The 16,619-nt window shown below is 45.6% G+C and overlaps 1 protein-coding gene across 1 annotated transcript in view; it reads left to right on the top strand.

Annotated features, from left to right (window-relative positions):
* The window catches only part of Dram1 (DNA damage regulated autophagy modulator 1), a 34,565-nt gene that overhangs the window by 17,351 nt on the left and 595 nt on the right, over positions 1-16,619 (top strand). Inside the window, exons 4-6 of the mRNA XM_036170055.1 lie at positions 3,812-3,989; positions 11,839-11,897; positions 15,968-16,060. Coding sequence (XP_036025948.1) covers positions 3,812-3,989; positions 11,839-11,897; positions 15,968-16,060 — 330 coding nt within the window. The remainder of the gene's footprint in view (positions 1-3,811; positions 3,990-11,838; positions 11,898-15,967; positions 16,061-16,619) is intronic.

Raw genomic sequence — 16,619 nt, 5'->3', positions numbered from 1 at the left:
CACAGCTTGCTTCCCCAACTGGGTAGGCAAGTTGCCCACCTTGTATTTGCCTCGCTTATTCCTGTTTCTGCTTCCTCTTCTTTTCGGAATTCTGTCCTTTGAGATGATGACATAAGGCATCATGTTAAGTAAAATGAGCCAGGGGCTGGGGAGGTTGCTCTGTCTACTTAAAGTGCCTGCAGTAAGTTAATCCCTGAGTTAATCCCTTGAACCCGGGTAACTCAGGAATACTGACACCAGTCCTGAGGCTCCCTGGCCTGTTGACTTAACCTCATTGGTGGTTACAGGTCAGTGAGAGATCCTGTCCAAACAAAGCGGGTGGTTCCTGAGAAATGACACCTGAGATTGACCTTAGTTTTCTGTGCGGACACATGAACACACGTGTATTTGCACCCACATGAACCGCTCTCCACACAAAATGAAATAAACCAGACACAAAAAGACAAGTACCCTCAAGATCTCCCTCATAGGTAGAATCCAAAACAGCTGAAGCAAGGGAACACTAACTTTTATTCTTATAAGTTTTAGTTTAGTGTTTACTTTATGGAAATAAAGGGTGGCTGAAGCCTGGAGGTGGTGGCACATGTCTTTAATCCTGGCAGTGGGGAGGCAGAAGCAAGCAGATCTCACTGAGTTTGAGACTAGTGTGTGTGGTGATAGATTGTGTACCCTAATAAGATTTGCCTGAAGATCAGAGAACAGAACAAGCTACTAGATTAAACACAGATGCTAGGCAGTGGTGGCACATGCCTTTCATCCTAGCACTCGGGAGCCAGAGACCTGTCTGGATCTCTGTGAGTTCAAAGCCACTCTGGACTATGTGAGATTAACTCAGTCTAGGAGAGAAACAGAGCCAGGCAGTGGTGACGCACACCTGTAATCCCAATACTTGGGAGGCCCACGCCTTTAATCCCAGCACTAGCAAAATTGAGACAAAAAATGATATGAGTGGACAGAGAAAGGTATATAAGGCGTGAGGAGACAGGAACTAAAACCTTTCGGCTGAGGAAAGCTGTTCAGGCTGAGGAGTCCTAGAGGTGAGAGGTGGCTTGTTCCTTTGTCTCTCTGATCTTTCAGCACTTACCCCAATATCAGGCTCTGGGTTTTTTTTTTTTTTAATGAGACCATTTAGCATTCGAACAAGTGTGGTCTACAGAGTGAGTTCTAAGACAGCCAGGGCTACACAGAGAAAGCCTTTCTCAAAAACCAAAAATCAAACAAAACAACAAAAACAGAAAACAAAACAAAACAACAAACCAAACCAAACAACAACAACAACAACAAAAAACAAAGGGTGGATGGTACCAGAACAGGGGGAAAAAAGAAGAAAAAGCCAAAGCCATACTTGTGTGGTCACGGTTAAAGTGATGAACTGGAAGAAAATGCCAATTAAGAACTGTCAAGCAGGGCGGTGAGATGGCTCATCAGATGTCAGCCCTTGCTGTGCAGACTGATGACCTCAATTCAACCCCCAAATTCCACCAGAGGGAGAAAACTGACTTCTAAAGTTGTCCTCTGATCGTGTATCATGGCTTGCACGTTCTCTCTCTCTCTCTCTCTCTCTTACACACACACACACACACACACACACACACACATACACACACAAGAACTATAAGCCTAATGAGATGGCACGCACCTATAATCCTAGCACTCAGGAGGCTGAGGGAGGGTTGAGTTGGAAGCTAGCCTCAGCTACATAACAAGAACCTGTCTCAATAAACAAACAAACAAACAAAGACACTCACCAAAGAGATAAAGATGATCTTGATTTAATCATTTCACATTATAAACATAGACAAAAACATAAATACCATGGATATATACAATTACTATTTATAAGTTAAAACTAATTTTTTAAAACAGATGTTTATTATGGCAAAAAAAAAAAAAAAAATCCAAGGTTTAACCCCCTCTGTTTTCTGTGCTTCTTTGCCTTGTAACTTCTTGGCTTCTACTGAGTCCAAAGGATATCTCATCCACCCAAAATTCATGTCTGACCTTCTAAAGGACGGGCCCAGGGATGTGGCTTAGTTGACAGAATGCTTGTTTACATGCACGAAGGCCTGGGTTCAATCCCCAACACCCTATAATTCTGGGTATGGTGCAAGTCTGCCTATTGCATTTAGGAGGTGGAGGCAGGGGGATATAAAATTTTAGGTTCTTGGCTATAGAGGGAGTTTGAGGCCAGCCTGGGCTACATGAAGCTCTGTTTAAAAGAGAGAGGTGGGGCAGAGAGAGACTATTTTGTTTTTGAGATGAGGTCTCACTATGTAGCCCAGGCTGGCCATGGATGTTGGATCCTCCTTCCTCAGCTTCCTGAGTGCTGTGATAATGGGTGTGAACCACCACACCTAGTTTCAAGACCTTTTTAGTGGTAGAGTACCATCATGAAGGAGACACTTCAGAACATATACCATCATGAAGGAGACACATCAGAACAAACACTGCAGTCTGGGGGTCTCTAATCTGGTCATGGCAGGGTAAAGAGTCCCAGGGAGCCTATGAAGCTTGCAGATTCAGCTCTAGAGGATGTGTGAAGATGACCAGAGCAGAGGAAGGAAATTTTCTCTTAGTGGGAGGAGAAAACATATTCAAATTCAGGATGTTTATAATGTGGAAAGTACCAGAATTCTGATTATTCCTGAAAGTGACTCATTAGCAGATGATGCATTGGTTTCTATTTTGCCCTCACCCAAATATGCCTTACAGTCGAGCAATAAAAGGATTTTTTTCTCTTAATTCTTCTAAGATATTTTTAAAAACTATGGTAAAATATACATAATATAGAATTTTCATCTTAAATGCTTTTCTCTGTGTCATTCAGAGATTATTTTCCTGAATTCTGTAAGAACACACACATTTAAAGGGGCACACATATTTTAAAACACAGAATGTCCCTTTCTTTTCATATCTAAATGTATCTGTATGCCTGTGTTAGATATCCTACTTACAGACAATAACATGATGTATTGTAGCATGTGCATGCGATTGTGCTGGTCCTGAACAGTGACTCAACTGCCTCCGTCTCCTGAGTACTGGGATCGCAGGATTGACTCACCTGGCTTCTAAATTCATCGATGCATTTTTATTTATTTATTTATTTTCTAGACGGAGTTTCTCTCTTAACCCCTGGCTGTCCTGGAATTCACTCTGTAGACCAGGCTGGCCTTGAACTCACAGAGGTTTTCACGCCTCCTGAGTGCTGGGATTAAAGGCGTGTGTCACCATGCCCTGCTCCAAATGCAGTTTTTATAGGAGACGCTATCATAGAGTCTCCACTTGTGAGAGCTGAGGACCCACGGAGAGGGAGGCTCTAATTACCTTAAGGTCACAGTCTCAGGGTGGAGTCCCGGCTTTTGATTTAGAACTGCCAGGCTCCACAGCCCACCCGGGCAGCGATCCTCCTGAGTGGATGCTGTCTTTTTCTTATCTCGGTCCCAGCCTGTCTGTGGCACGAGCAGCTTCAGTCTCAGGAGTTAATCAGCAGTGGGAGGCTTTTCTGGGTACTGATGACGCGCAGCGGTTCTCAACTCATGGGCTGTAACCCCTTTGGGGGGGGTCAAACAACTCTTCCACAGGGGGTCGCTATCAGATCTCCGGCATATCAGATATTTACATTACAATTGATGACAGCAGCAAAACCACAGTTATGAAGTAGCAACATGAGGCGTGGGTTTCAAGGGTCTCAGCATTAGGGAGGATGAGAACCACTGGCTGAGGGTCTCCCAGAGCGAGTGAATCAGTGGAGTGAATGAGTGATTGAGTTAGCACTTTCCCACGGCCTAAGAACCGCCTGTCCGCTCTGCAGGAGCTAGCCGTGCCCGTGGTCCACGACGGTGGTGCCCTTCTGGCTTTCGTCTGCGGCGTGGCTTACACACTCCTGCAATCGATCATCTCCTACAAATCCTGTCCCCAGTGGAACAGCCTCACCACGTGCCATGTCCGGATGGCCATCTCTGCCGTCTCCTGCGCAGCTGTCGTCCCCAGTATCCTTTCCACGTGTCCATCGGAAAGATAGGGCGAGGACGCAGACTGTTCCACCTTAGGCCACAGCGGTGGCTGGAGGGACTGCTGACGTGGGTGGGGTCTTGCAGTAGCGGGAGAGACTCGCCGAGTTCAGGTGGGTACGTGGCAGTCTGTAGCCAGGGAGCAGCTTGGGGTCGCTGGGTAGACGAGAGCTAAGGAGACGTGAGGTGGCCGCTAAGCTTTCTTGGCAGGATGCTTGTACAAGACACTTTAGAGCCGGGTGGTGGCGGCGCACGCCTTTAATGCCAGCACCCGGGAGGCAGAGGCAGGCGGATCTCTGTGAGTTCGAGTCCAGCCTGGTCTACAGAGTGAGATCCAGGAAAGTCACAAAGCTACACAGAGAAACCATGTCTACAACAACAACAACAACAACAACAACAACAACAACAACAACAAAAAGACACTTTAGGGCAATCAGACAGATAGGGGGTGGAGGGTGGCGGGTGGGGACGACTCAGATAACCAGAGAGATCATTTCAGCTGTGAGGAGACTGATAACTTATACCTGAGGAAGACTTTTGGTTCACTGTTTGTGAGACTTCAGCCCTTGGTTGCCGGGACCAGTGTGCACAGGCAGACCTTTATGACAATGGGAGCATGTGAGCACAGAATTTCTTCGCCTCATTATGAACAGGAAAGAGAAAGCACGGATCAAGGGGAGGAAGGCAGAGAAGGGGAGGGAGAGAGGCAGGGCCAGGAGGAAGTAGGGGAAGGGGTCGGGGATATGACTCCCCCAGCCCTGGCCCAAAGATCGACCCCAGTGACCTGCTTCTTCCAGATAGGTCCTACCCCTTAAAGTTTCCAGAACATTCCCCAATAGTGCCACCATCTAGGACCAAGTCCCTGGCAGACATACAACCAAGGCAACTTATAGAGGGTTTATTTGGGGCTTATGGTTGCAGAAGGTTAGAGTCCATGACTACCATGGTGGGGGACCATGGAGGCCAGCGGGCAGACAGATTCACATGGCCCCAGAGTAGTAGTTAAGAACTTACATCTTGAGCCACAGTCTCGAGGCAGAGGAAGATAACTGGGAACGGCAAAGGCTTTGGAAACGTCAAAGCCCACCCCTAGTGACATACTTCCAAGAGGGCCACACCTCTGAATTCTTCCCAAACAGTTCCGCCAACTGAGAACCAAACATTAAAATATATGAGCCCGTGGGGGCTCATTCAATCCACTAACACTAACCTTAAACTGGCTCTAGTTAAACTGATTTTATGTTCTGAATTTATATTCCAGTTCAGTTGTTCTTTATACTGATGTGCACAGATGGGCCCAGGAGAAGGTTTAGGATTCAGACTACAGTTCAGCCAAGCAAAGAATCTTTTTCCTAGCAAGTGTGATGTTCTCTCCACACCCCTGTTCTTAAAGCACTAAAAAGACAAGGGAAAGTTACCAAGTGTCCATACTCTTCAGAGGATCAAATAGGAGAAAAGTGGACACCACTACAGAAGTATTAGACTCAAACAGGCTTTGGGGGCAACGCGCCTCCCCCATCCCCCCAGCCCCGAGTACAGAAAAAAGTGAATGGGAGGGATAAAAGAAGGAACCCTTGACTCTGTTTGCTTTTCCTTCCCACGGGTCAGTTTCACAAGCCATTTGAAAATATTTAATTCTTTGAAGTGCTTGGTTAAAGATATCAAATATTGGCACTGTACTTAAAGAAATAGCTTTGCAGCATCCCGAGAGTCGGGACTCCGTGCCTGCTGGGGACATGGCAGCTGGAGGAAGTCAACTCAGGGATTTCCTTTTAAACTTAGTCACTGTGATTAAGTCAACCCCAAATCCATTCAGTCTTTTGTAGGCGCCGACCTTGTTTTCAATATGAGAGTCACTAAATTTTCTAATTTAGCAAGGAAAAAAAGGAAATGAGTATTTAATCGTGTTTATGTATTCTGATCTAAAGGAAATGAAAGCCGGGCATAGAGGTGCATGCCTGTAAGTCCAGTACTTGGTAGGTGGAGGCAGGGGGATCAGCCTGGGCTCTTAAGAAAGACCCTCTTTCTCCTCGCGAGGGCTTTTGACCTTGTCTTACAGTGTCTTGCTTTGTGGGGGTTGGTTGTTGTCTCTGGAGGCTTACTCTTTTCTGAAGGGAAATGGAGGGGGAGTGGATCTGGGGGAGAGGGGAGGTCTGGGGGGAGGGGAAGAGTGGAGGGAGGGATGTGTTATGTCAGAGAAGAATCTATTTTCAATTAAAAAAAGAAAAAAGAAGTATTCTCTCTCTCTCTCTCTCTCTCTCTCTCTCTCTCTCTCGTGCGTGCGTGCGTGCGTGCGTGCGTGCGTGTGTGTGTGTGTGTGTGTGTGTGTGTTTTGTTTGTTTGTTTGTTTAAAAGAAGGTCTTGTTATGTAACCCCTGCTGGCCAGTAGCCATCCTGTTTTGGCTTGCCAAGTGCTGGGATTATAGGTGTGTGTGATCACACCCAGCTCCCTTTCTTTCTTTAATGAAGTATTTAAACCAAGAAAAGAAAGGTGATATGGTATTTCAAGGGTGCAAAATTTCCATCTTTTGATCTTGTGTCAGATTGTAGGAAAGAAATGGGCATTGTAAGCAGTGCAGGCCAGGTCATGGTGCATAATGGTCAAGCCTCAGATCACATCATGGCCTTTAAATTTTGAGCTTTGTTTCCCTCCTAAAATAGAAATTACATCAGATAACCTAAGTATGCAGTTTTACTTTATTTGTTTATTATTGCTTTGAGACAGAGTCTTACTCTGTAGCCCAGGCTGACCATGAATTTGTGGCCCATCTTTTGTATCTCAGCCTCCTGAGTGCTAGGATTACAGGCATTCACTGAGATTACAGGCACACGCTGGGATTACAGGCACACGCTGGGATTACAGACATACACTAGGATTATAAGCACACACTAGGATTATAGGCACACACTGGGATTATAGGCATACACTAGGATTATAAGCACACTCTAGGATTATAGGCATACGCTGGGATTACAGGCATGTACCACCTAGCTGGGTTCCTCCTCCGACTCTTGAGGAGATTATTAATTATAACATTTTCAATCAAGGGGGAACTAAGCCCCTGACACTGAGAAATTCACTAACAAACTGCATTCCTTTGCTCCTAAGACAACTCCTTCCTCATTTCCTTGTCCTGTTTATAGTTTGAAGATGCTCATACTTTCTCTCAAAATAGATTTCCTTTTTGTATGGACTGTAAAATGTATAAGTAAGTGGTGTTTGTAACGTGGTAAACAGTTTCTTGTGCAGGAAACCTTTCTTTGCTTCCAACTCCTAGAGGCAAATCTCTCAATACTCAAAGCAGAGGGTCCCAGCACAAGGGACATTTTGTCCTCAGTTTCCCATCCGAGCATTTCCATTTCCCATTCTCATGTCCAGGAGGTTCAGATTCCTAGCCAAGCCAAGGGGTCAGAGACTCACACAGACGCAGGTTTAGTCCCTGCAACAAACTCCCCTGAAGGAATTTCAACAAACTTCCTCCTGAGAAAGCCTGTGGCCTCCAGCGTTTCTGTGGTTGTAATGTTTCTCTGGAAGGAGATTAAAGGCTCCTTAGAACGCCTGAGTTTCTCCTTAGTATTTCCCTGACACAAAGCAACATCACTGGTTCCTGAGGAAACTGAGTCACTGAGTGAGGCTAGTTCACCCATTTTTCTTTTTCTTTTTTGTTTGTTTCTCTGTGAACTCAGAGATCCCCTTGCCTTCTGAGTGCTGGGACTAACGTCGTGTGTCGCCACACCCAGCTGTGAGGCCTGTGATTTCCTAGCAGGTTTTTAAACTTCTGCTTATCAGCTCATTTTGCCTCGCCTTCTAAAGCTTCCAAAAACTTAATAGGAGCCGGGCATTGTGGGAATAGTCCAAACCTGACATGGAGAGAGAGTGAGACAGAGAGAGGAGAGTGGGAGGCAGAGAGGGAGGAAAAGGAAGGAAGGAAGAAAAGAAGAAAAAAGAGAGAGAAAACCTGGGTGGTGGTGATGCACTCCTTTAATCCCAGAGGCAGAGGCAGGTGGATCTCTGTGAGTTCAAGGCCAGCCTGTTCTACAGAGTGAGTTCCAGGACAAGCCAGAGCTACATACTGAAACCTTGTGTCAAAAACAAACTGCTGGGCGGTGGTGGTGCACACCTTTAATCCCAGCACTCGGGAGGCAGAGGCAGGCAGATCTCTGAGAGTTCGAGGCCAGCCTGGTCTACAGAGTTCTAAGAAAGGCGCAAAGCTACACAGAGAAACCCTGTCTCAAAAAAAAAAACAAAAAAAAACCCAAAAAACCAAACCAAACCAAACCAAACCAAAACAAAACAAAAACTCCCAAAAAACCCCAACAAAACCAACCAACCAACCAACCAAACAAACAAGCAAACAAACAAAAACCAACCAACCAACCAAACAAGAAAGAGAAAGGAATGGAGAAGGGAGACAAGAGAAAGACCCTTCACAGGGTTCCTGAGGCGTGTGATCTGAGACTTCCCTTCTCTCCAGCCTCTTTGTGACCTTTTCCTCTCCAGGCATGGTGGTTTCCTGTTCTCTGCTTTGGCCTGTGCTCATCTCAGGGGCTATTCTAGAGCTGGGCTGTTGGCCCATCACGGTAACTGTGTGACTTTTTGCATACTTGAAATGTGGCTAGCCCAAATTGAGATTTTTCATAAATGTAAAATACACACTCACTCCAAAGACTTGATTAGAAAAAAAGGAATATAGTTGAGGAGATGACATCATTAGTTCCTTGTCCTTCTCCTGGTGCTTTTTTTTTGGTGGTTGTTGGGAATTTTTTTTTTTTTTGGTGGGGGGTGAGTGGACTTAAACTCTACGTAACCGAGGCTGGGTCAAACTTGATTCTCTTGTCCTTGGTCCTAGCTTCCCAAGTGTTGGGATTACTGACATGAGATATTACTCCCAGCTTACACTAAGAATGCTTTATATTATGACACATTAAAATTATATCATCAATATTTTATTAATTAAAAAAATTGTGTGTGTGTGTGTGTGTGTGTGTGTGTGTGTGTGTGTGTACGTACAGCTGCCTACAGAGGGCAGAAGAGGCATCAGATGCCCAGTGTGTGTGCTGGGGAGCAAACTCATGTCCTCTGGAGGAAGAGCACACACCCTTAACAGTGAGCCATCACTCCTTCCATCACCACCAATATTATTTATTAACTAATATTAGGTTTGATAGGATCTATGCTACCTACCAGTATACAAGATAACATCAAATACACTATTAAAACTAATTGCATGGGCTTGGGGATTTAGCTCAGTGGTAGAGCGCTTGCCTAGCAAACACAAGGCCCTGGGTTCGATCCTCAGCTCTAAAAAAAAAAAACCAACTAATTGCATTTATTATTATTATTATTATTATTATTATTATTATTATTATATTTTTTGAGACAGGGTTTCTCTGTGTAATAGTCCTGACTATCCTGGAACTTGCTCTGTAGACCAGGCGGGCCTGGAGCCCAGAGATCTGTCTGCCTCTGCCTCCCAAGTGCTGGGATTAAAGGCATGCACCATCACTGCCTGGCTCTTTTTAGTTTTTGGTTTTTTTTTTAAAGATTTATTCATTTATTATGTATACAGCATGTATGACTGCAGGCCAGAAGAGGCACCAGATCTCATTACAGATGGTTGGGAGCCACCATATGGTTGCTGGGAATTGAACTCAGGACCTCTCTCCAGCCCTCTTTTTAGGTTTTTTTTTTTTTGTTGTTGTTGTTTTTTGTTTTGTTTTGTTTTTTTTTTTTTCCTGAGACAGGGTTTCTCTGTGTAGCTTTGTGCCTTTCCTGGAACTCACTTGGTGGTAGCCCAGGCTGGCCTCAAACTCTCAGAGATCTGCCTGGCTCTGCCTCCCGAGTGCTGGGATTATAGGCGTGCGCCGCCACTGCCACCACCACCACCTGGCCATCTTTTTAGTTTTTAAAAACATGGCTACTAGCAAATTTCGCTTACACATTATATTCTGTGGGGTGGGGCTGCTATAGAGAGGCCTTCAAACTTCTTGACTCAGATGAAGCTGTTCTGTGATGTATTCCCGGCACCCCAAATGCCAGTGCACACTGAATTAATGGTTTTGTTTCTGTTTGTTTTTATCTGAGGCATTGCTGTTCCCGGCTCTCTCCTCTCTAGCACACCATGTTCTCTAGGCTTTAACTAATGGGACTTTAAACTTTCTGGGAGCTGAGACTAAGTCTGTTTGACTGAACTCCCCATCTACCCCCAGACAGTGTGGTACCTCATATACTGGAGGGGGAAGTAAAGAGTACATAGAGGAGAGAGTTCATAGATTTGAAACTAGGAGAAGCAGAAGTATGGCATTAGATGATCAAGGAACATCTATGCTCTTGGCTGCTTTTAGTCTGAGAAATCGAGAACTGTTAAGCTTTGCAGAATATGAAGGGAGGGACCAGGGAGGACGTGTTGACTCTGAACTGCAGAGGAGGCACAAACTGGCTTTGGCTCAGCACTTTGGGTTGATTCCCTGTATTTTTAAAAATAGACTTTCTAGAGCTTTCTATTTCCCCCTATCTTTTCTTTCCTTTACCTTCCAAGTTCAGCCTCTGCCCTTGTGAGGTATTAGTGTCCAGGGAAGGCAGGGGCCCCCATGACTGCATCATTGAACTGATCTGTAGGGGTTGCAGAATCCCCCAAATCTGACTTAAGCAGAATCTCTTGGCTCTAAAATTCGGGGTCAGGAGGAAGGGGCTCCACTTCTATACAACCACTCATCAAAAGTCTGTTTCTAAAAGGTAGTAGTTTGAATTTGAAAAATAGCTCTGTTTTTTTATTTATTTTTGTTTTATGTGTATGGGTGCTTTGCATGCCTGTATGTATGTCTGTGCACCAAGTTTATGTGGTGCCCACAGAAGCCAGCAGAGGGCACCAGAGTCCCTGGAACTGGAGTTACAGTTGCCTGTTCTGTAAATTGGAACTTGGGTCCTTGGGAAGAGCAGCCAGTGTTCTTTCCACTGAGCCATCTTTCCAGCCCCTTGGTAGTTTATTTTTGTGCATATAATGTTCCTGTTCATGAAAGCTGTCATCTTGGGAATGACATTTTAGAGGAAATATTTTTATTCAGCAGCAGGTTTTTTAAGACCCGTCTTGGATTTTCATGTCAGCCAGTTAGGCTAGCTTTAAAGAGCTTAAGTGGAACACCCAGTAGACACAGAAGAAAATTACTATGCACAACTGTCTTAGTGTTCTATTGCTGTGAAGACACACCATGACCATAGCGACTCTTAGAAAGGAAAACGTTTAATTGGGGCTGGCTTACAGTTTCAGGGCTTGTCATCATGACAGGGAGCATGGCGGTACCCAGGCATAGTGCTGGAGAAGTAGCTAAGAGCTATATCCTGATCCATAGGCTGAAAGAGAGAAAAACATCTGGCTGGGTGTGAGCTTTTGAAAACCCCCAGTGACACACTTCCTCCAACGAGGCCACACCTCCTGACCTTTGCAACACTACCAAAGAGTTTCACTCCCGGGTGAATTATATTATATATCAATTATATCAAGCCTATGGGGGTCCTTCTTCTTCAAACCACCCCAGCACCCAAAAAAGTATTGCTGAGGAATAACTGCATTTCCACGCTATAATTTATTGATTTATAGGTTTACTTTGTGGTACTGGGAACTGAACCTAAGACCTTAGGCATGCCGGGCTAGTGTTCTGCAGCCTGTTGTGACTTAGCTACTGTCCTGATTGAAGGTCTGAGGTTACAAGATTGACCGTAGAAATGTTCTATTTAAACATTGTGTAGTGATCATGCTAATCGAATTGTCTGAATAGTAAAGGACCTGTTTTCTCCTGCCCTTTCCTTAACCATCTCCTCTTTTATAAGTGATTGCCTGTGCCTCACTAATTTCCATAACCAAGCTGGAATGGAATCCGAAAGAAAAGGTAACCACTCATCTTCAGTACAGTTGCCCATCCTGGCTGGGTCTGTGGCTGTCACTGACCTTTCTTGGAATGAGCTGGAAGCTGTTGAGTCAATGTGGCACGGAATCTGTTCACTATGTGCGAGTGATAATCTGTTCCCACAGACAGTGTGGATGCAGATTTAGTGACAGGTGCAATTGGCCATCATTGTACTTCATGGATCCAGGGCAGCTGCTGATCTGCGGACCAGAGTAAGCACTTCAGAGCATGTGCATGCGCGTACACACACACACACACACACACACACACACACACACACACACACACATGAACATCATGACAATAGGGCACTGTCAGGAAAGTGGGGGTTTGTGGTTGTTTTAGGGTTTCTTTTCTTTCTTTCTTTCTTTCTTTCTTTCTTTCTTTCTTTCTTTCTTTCTTTCTTTCTTCCTCCTTCCTTCTTTCCTACCTTCCTTCCTTCCTTCCTTTCTTTTCTGAGACAGTGTTTCTCTGAGTAGTCCTGGCATTTCAGGTTTTTTTCAAAAGCAAAGGGTCGTCTTAATTACCCTGACTCTGGTAGATTAGACTCTCTTGTTTTCAAGGAAGCTGGTTAGTTGGGAGCTCCAACTACTTCCTTAGTATATGCCAGTTTGGCCGGAATGTTGGGAGACAAAGTGGAGGATAGAAAGTCGCAGGGCCTTTCACGGGGCAAGTGGAGGAAGGGTTTCAGCCCGAATACACAGAGCTGCCCTTAGACCATTCTCATGGACCGAGTCCCTGCCACCAGGAGAAGGACGCTGTGGGAAAGCAAGTCCCCAAGGAAGCCCAGAGTTCAGTGGGACAAACAGTGGCTGTCTTCTACCAAACAGAGTACTCTGAAGTAAGAGCAATTCTGAGTTGAAGTCCAGCAGCTCATTATAGAACCACAAACTGCAGAAGCAATAGTTAGTTCTCACCATGGACTAGGGAAGGGTATCCTAGAGGCCCAAAGAAGGATCTCTCTCTCTCTCTCTCTCTCTAGTTTAACCAAGGCAGATGTAGCAGAGCAGTCTTAGAAGTGAGGGTCCTGAGTTTGATGTTGGGTCAGAGGTGAAAGACAGGGAATCCATGGAGTGATGGGAGGGATATAGCATGCTCACAGCAAGTGTTTGCAAAAAGAACAGAAGATTCGGGCACGCAGTAGAAGCCATCAAGAGAGCTACAGGAACGATGCTGAAGAAGAGGACGATCCAGCTAGGATTTCAAAAGTGCCCCCTTTCATCAGATCGTGAAAAGGTCTGAGTGGTGGGGAGGTAAGCCTGGTGGCCCTTTCCTCTTGCATATAACGATGCAGTCAAGAGAGCAACTCCAGGTGCACTTCAATCCTCAGCCACGAGGTGGCAGTGTTCCACCGCAAATCAAATGCAATCAAGGGCTCAGCGGGCCTCAACAAAGCATGCCCTTAGGCCGCTGGAAATCCGTTAGCCTCTTCCATTTCCTATCTGAAAGCGCGAAAAGGAGGAAGGCAGGGTGGGTGGCTCATGCTTGTGATCCCAGGACTCTGGAGACTGAGGCAGAAGGAGCATGACTTTAGTACCAGCCTGGGCTACATAGGGAGGCCTTGTAGAGCATTTAAAAAAAGAGAGAGAGCATAAAAGTAGCGTCTGGTTTTCCCTTTACTGTGCCATCCAGATGCTGCCTCTGGATAGAGTAATAGTTAGGCACTGCCCTAGACTTGTATTAGAACCTTCCCCACATGCTATGGCATGCTTGATGGGGAGAGTGAGAATTATAATTTATTGTTATTCATGTAGCTTAGCCTGCATTTACATGTGAAGTGGAGGAATTGAGACTCTGGTTCGGTACCTTCTCAGTATCATACTGCCCCACCATTTTTTTTTTTTTAAGTTTTGTTTAATACACACACACACACACACACACACACACACACACACACACACACACACACACACCCTATAGCACACATGTAGAGATCAGAGAACAGCTTGGCCACAGTGCCTTTTACCCATGGAGCCATCTGCCAGTCTTGCTGTCTACTTAAATTTTTTAAATAAATATTTATGCATATATGTTTTGACTTCACGCATGTATATGCACCATGCGCATGCCCTGTGCTCCCCCTTGGAGGCAGAAAAGGCTTGGGATCCCCTGCAGCTGGAGTTACAGGCAGTTGTGAAGCACCCTTTGAGTGCCGGGAACAAACCCAGCCCTCTGCAAGAGCAGCGAGCGCTCTTAACCGCTGAACTGGCTCCCCGGCTCCTTGCCCTCTGCTTTTGTAAGCCCATTGTCTAGGGATGATCTGGAATAGGGTCTGTCCTGCCACTGGCACCAAACGTTAGTGGCCACAGTTCTCTGTCCCTAGTCAGCCTGGCCAGAGCCGCCTCAGGTGTGAGCTTGGGTGAGAACCATGGATGGATGTGAACGTCTGTAGAGGTGTCTACCACAGTTTGACACACATCTGTTAAATCTCTGGGGCTGAGAAGAAGGGTAAAGGAAGGAGCTGTTGCCCTAGAACTGACATGTTTACTTGAAATCACAGGCCTCAAACTAAGTGTCTGCAGATTTGGCATGGGAGTTGATCAGAATGCAGAGGAGGGTTAGAAAAAAAAAAAAAGCGTAGAATTTAAGAGTGCTTTTAAGTGGATTTACGGCAGGGGGAGAAAAGCAGATGATCTCACACACAGAGAGACATGGAAAGGCCACACAGACACACAGAGACATGGGGGGAGACACACATGCGTACATATACGTGCAAAGAGAGAGACGTGGGAAGGGAGAAGCATATAGACACAGAAAGGAAGGGGCATGGTAGAGAGGAAGGGAGAGAGGAGGAGAGGAGAGAGGAGAGAGACATACTCATGCATATGTGGAGGCCTTTTTACTTCTGAAACAGCACTGGCAAATTATTTTCCCATCTTTTTGAGTGGGCTGGCAGTGTAGCCCAGTGGTAGGACACTTCCCTAGCTTGTGCAGGGCCCTGGGTTCAATGCCCAACACTGCAAAAAAGATTAAAAATAATAAAGTAAAAATTAATAGAATCATCTGGGCGGTGGTGGTGCACACCTGTAATCCCAGCACTCGGGAGGTAGAGGCAGGTGGATCTCTGTGAGTTCGAGGCCAGCCAGGACAGGCTCCAAAGCTACAGAGAAACCCTGTCTTGAAAAAAACCCAAACAAAACAAAACAAACAAACAAACAAACAAAAAAGAATCAAAAGAAATGCAATGAGTTGATGAAACACGGACTTTGATTTCCTGAATCTCAATGATCTGTTTCATTATGGCTCACCTCCAGACAGCTGAGCTGGGAGGTCCGGGTTTGGGCCTCCATTTTCTCCAAGGGGAGTGTCATCTGATGAGTGTGTTGCCTCTGGCATTTGCTCTGCAGGTGCATTTGCCTTATTGTGCTGAGCAGAAGTGTTTGCAGAATTAACACCTACAGGAACCTAGCGGGATGCTGGGCTGGTCTTGTCTGCGTGCACACACTCATTCTTGGGCAGTCCCGGGAGTGCCCCTAGACACTTCAGTGTGCCCTTCAACTGTGGTTTCCAGGGAAGGGCAACCACATCAAGTCAAGCTCTTTCTTTCAAAACACTTTCTCTTTATTTTATGTACATTGGTGTATGCATGTATGTCTGTGTGGGGGTGTCAGATCTTAGAGTTACAGACAGTTGTGAGCTGCCATATGGGTGCTGGGAATTGAACCCGGGTCCTCTGGTAGAGCAGTTGGTGCTCTTAACCACTGAGCCATCACTCCAGCCCCGAGTGAAGCTCTCTCTTCACTGGGGTCCAAATGTGCTTTGAGGTCTCAGCTATTCTGCGGTCCTTAATCTACCTAATTTTGAAGTTACTCACACAGAGTCTTCAAATAAGGAGTGAGAGGTGTAAAGAACTTTGGGTACATTTGCATTCCCGTCAGCCCTGGGCTGCTCTCTGACCTCTTGCTGAAAGGCTTCGGGTGTGGTGTTTTCTCAAGGTTGCAGTTTCTGTTCACTGGGCAGCTTTTCTCTCTGCCCTTGATGATCTCGTATTTCAGGTGATTTCCTTAGGGTGAACCCTCTTAGCCTAAACCCTGTCTCTTTGTTGCTGCTAGGACTACGTGTATCACGTAGTGAGCGCTATCTGTGAATGGACCGTGGCCTTTGGTTTTATTTTCTATTTCCTAACATTCATCCAAGATTTCCAGGTAAGGATTCATCAGTTTAAATCTTATATGAGGGCCGGGCGGTGGTGGCGCAGCCTTTAATCCCAGCACTCGGGAGGCAGAGCCAGGCGGATCTCTGTGAGTTCGAGGCCAGCCTGGGCTACCAAGTGAGTTCCAGGAAAGGCACAAAGCTACACAGAGAACCCCTGTCTCAGAAAAAAAAAAATCTTATATGAATCAGTGATGATTAGGATTAGTAAAATTTAGAAAAGTTCGTGCATTTTGAGAAACATTCTCTTTTTATTCTCGTAATGTGTGTGTTGGGGGAGTAGGCATTGCGGACCACACAACTTTATTAGCTTGTTCCCAAAGGGGGACACAGTAGACACATCTCTAACGGGTCACTTAACCATTTTCATGTTATCCGCTATTTGATGCTCTAAGTCCTGGCCGTGTTCAGGTGGATCTCACTAGTTCCAATACCCAGAAAATATGACTGTGTAAAAAACTTTGTTGTTGAAAAAAAATCCCCAAGGTCAAGAGAAGACAAGACCTTAGCATATTTGACCACAGGGAGACTCTCACCTTCTAGAACAGGTGA

This window comes from Onychomys torridus, chromosome 20 (assembly GCF_903995425.1).
Source record: "Onychomys torridus chromosome 20, mOncTor1.1, whole genome shotgun sequence".
NCBI lineage: Eukaryota > Metazoa > Chordata > Mammalia > Rodentia > Cricetidae > Onychomys > Onychomys torridus.
The sequence above is the reverse complement of the archived record's forward strand: the minus strand, read 5'-3'. Positions and strand labels throughout refer to the sequence as shown.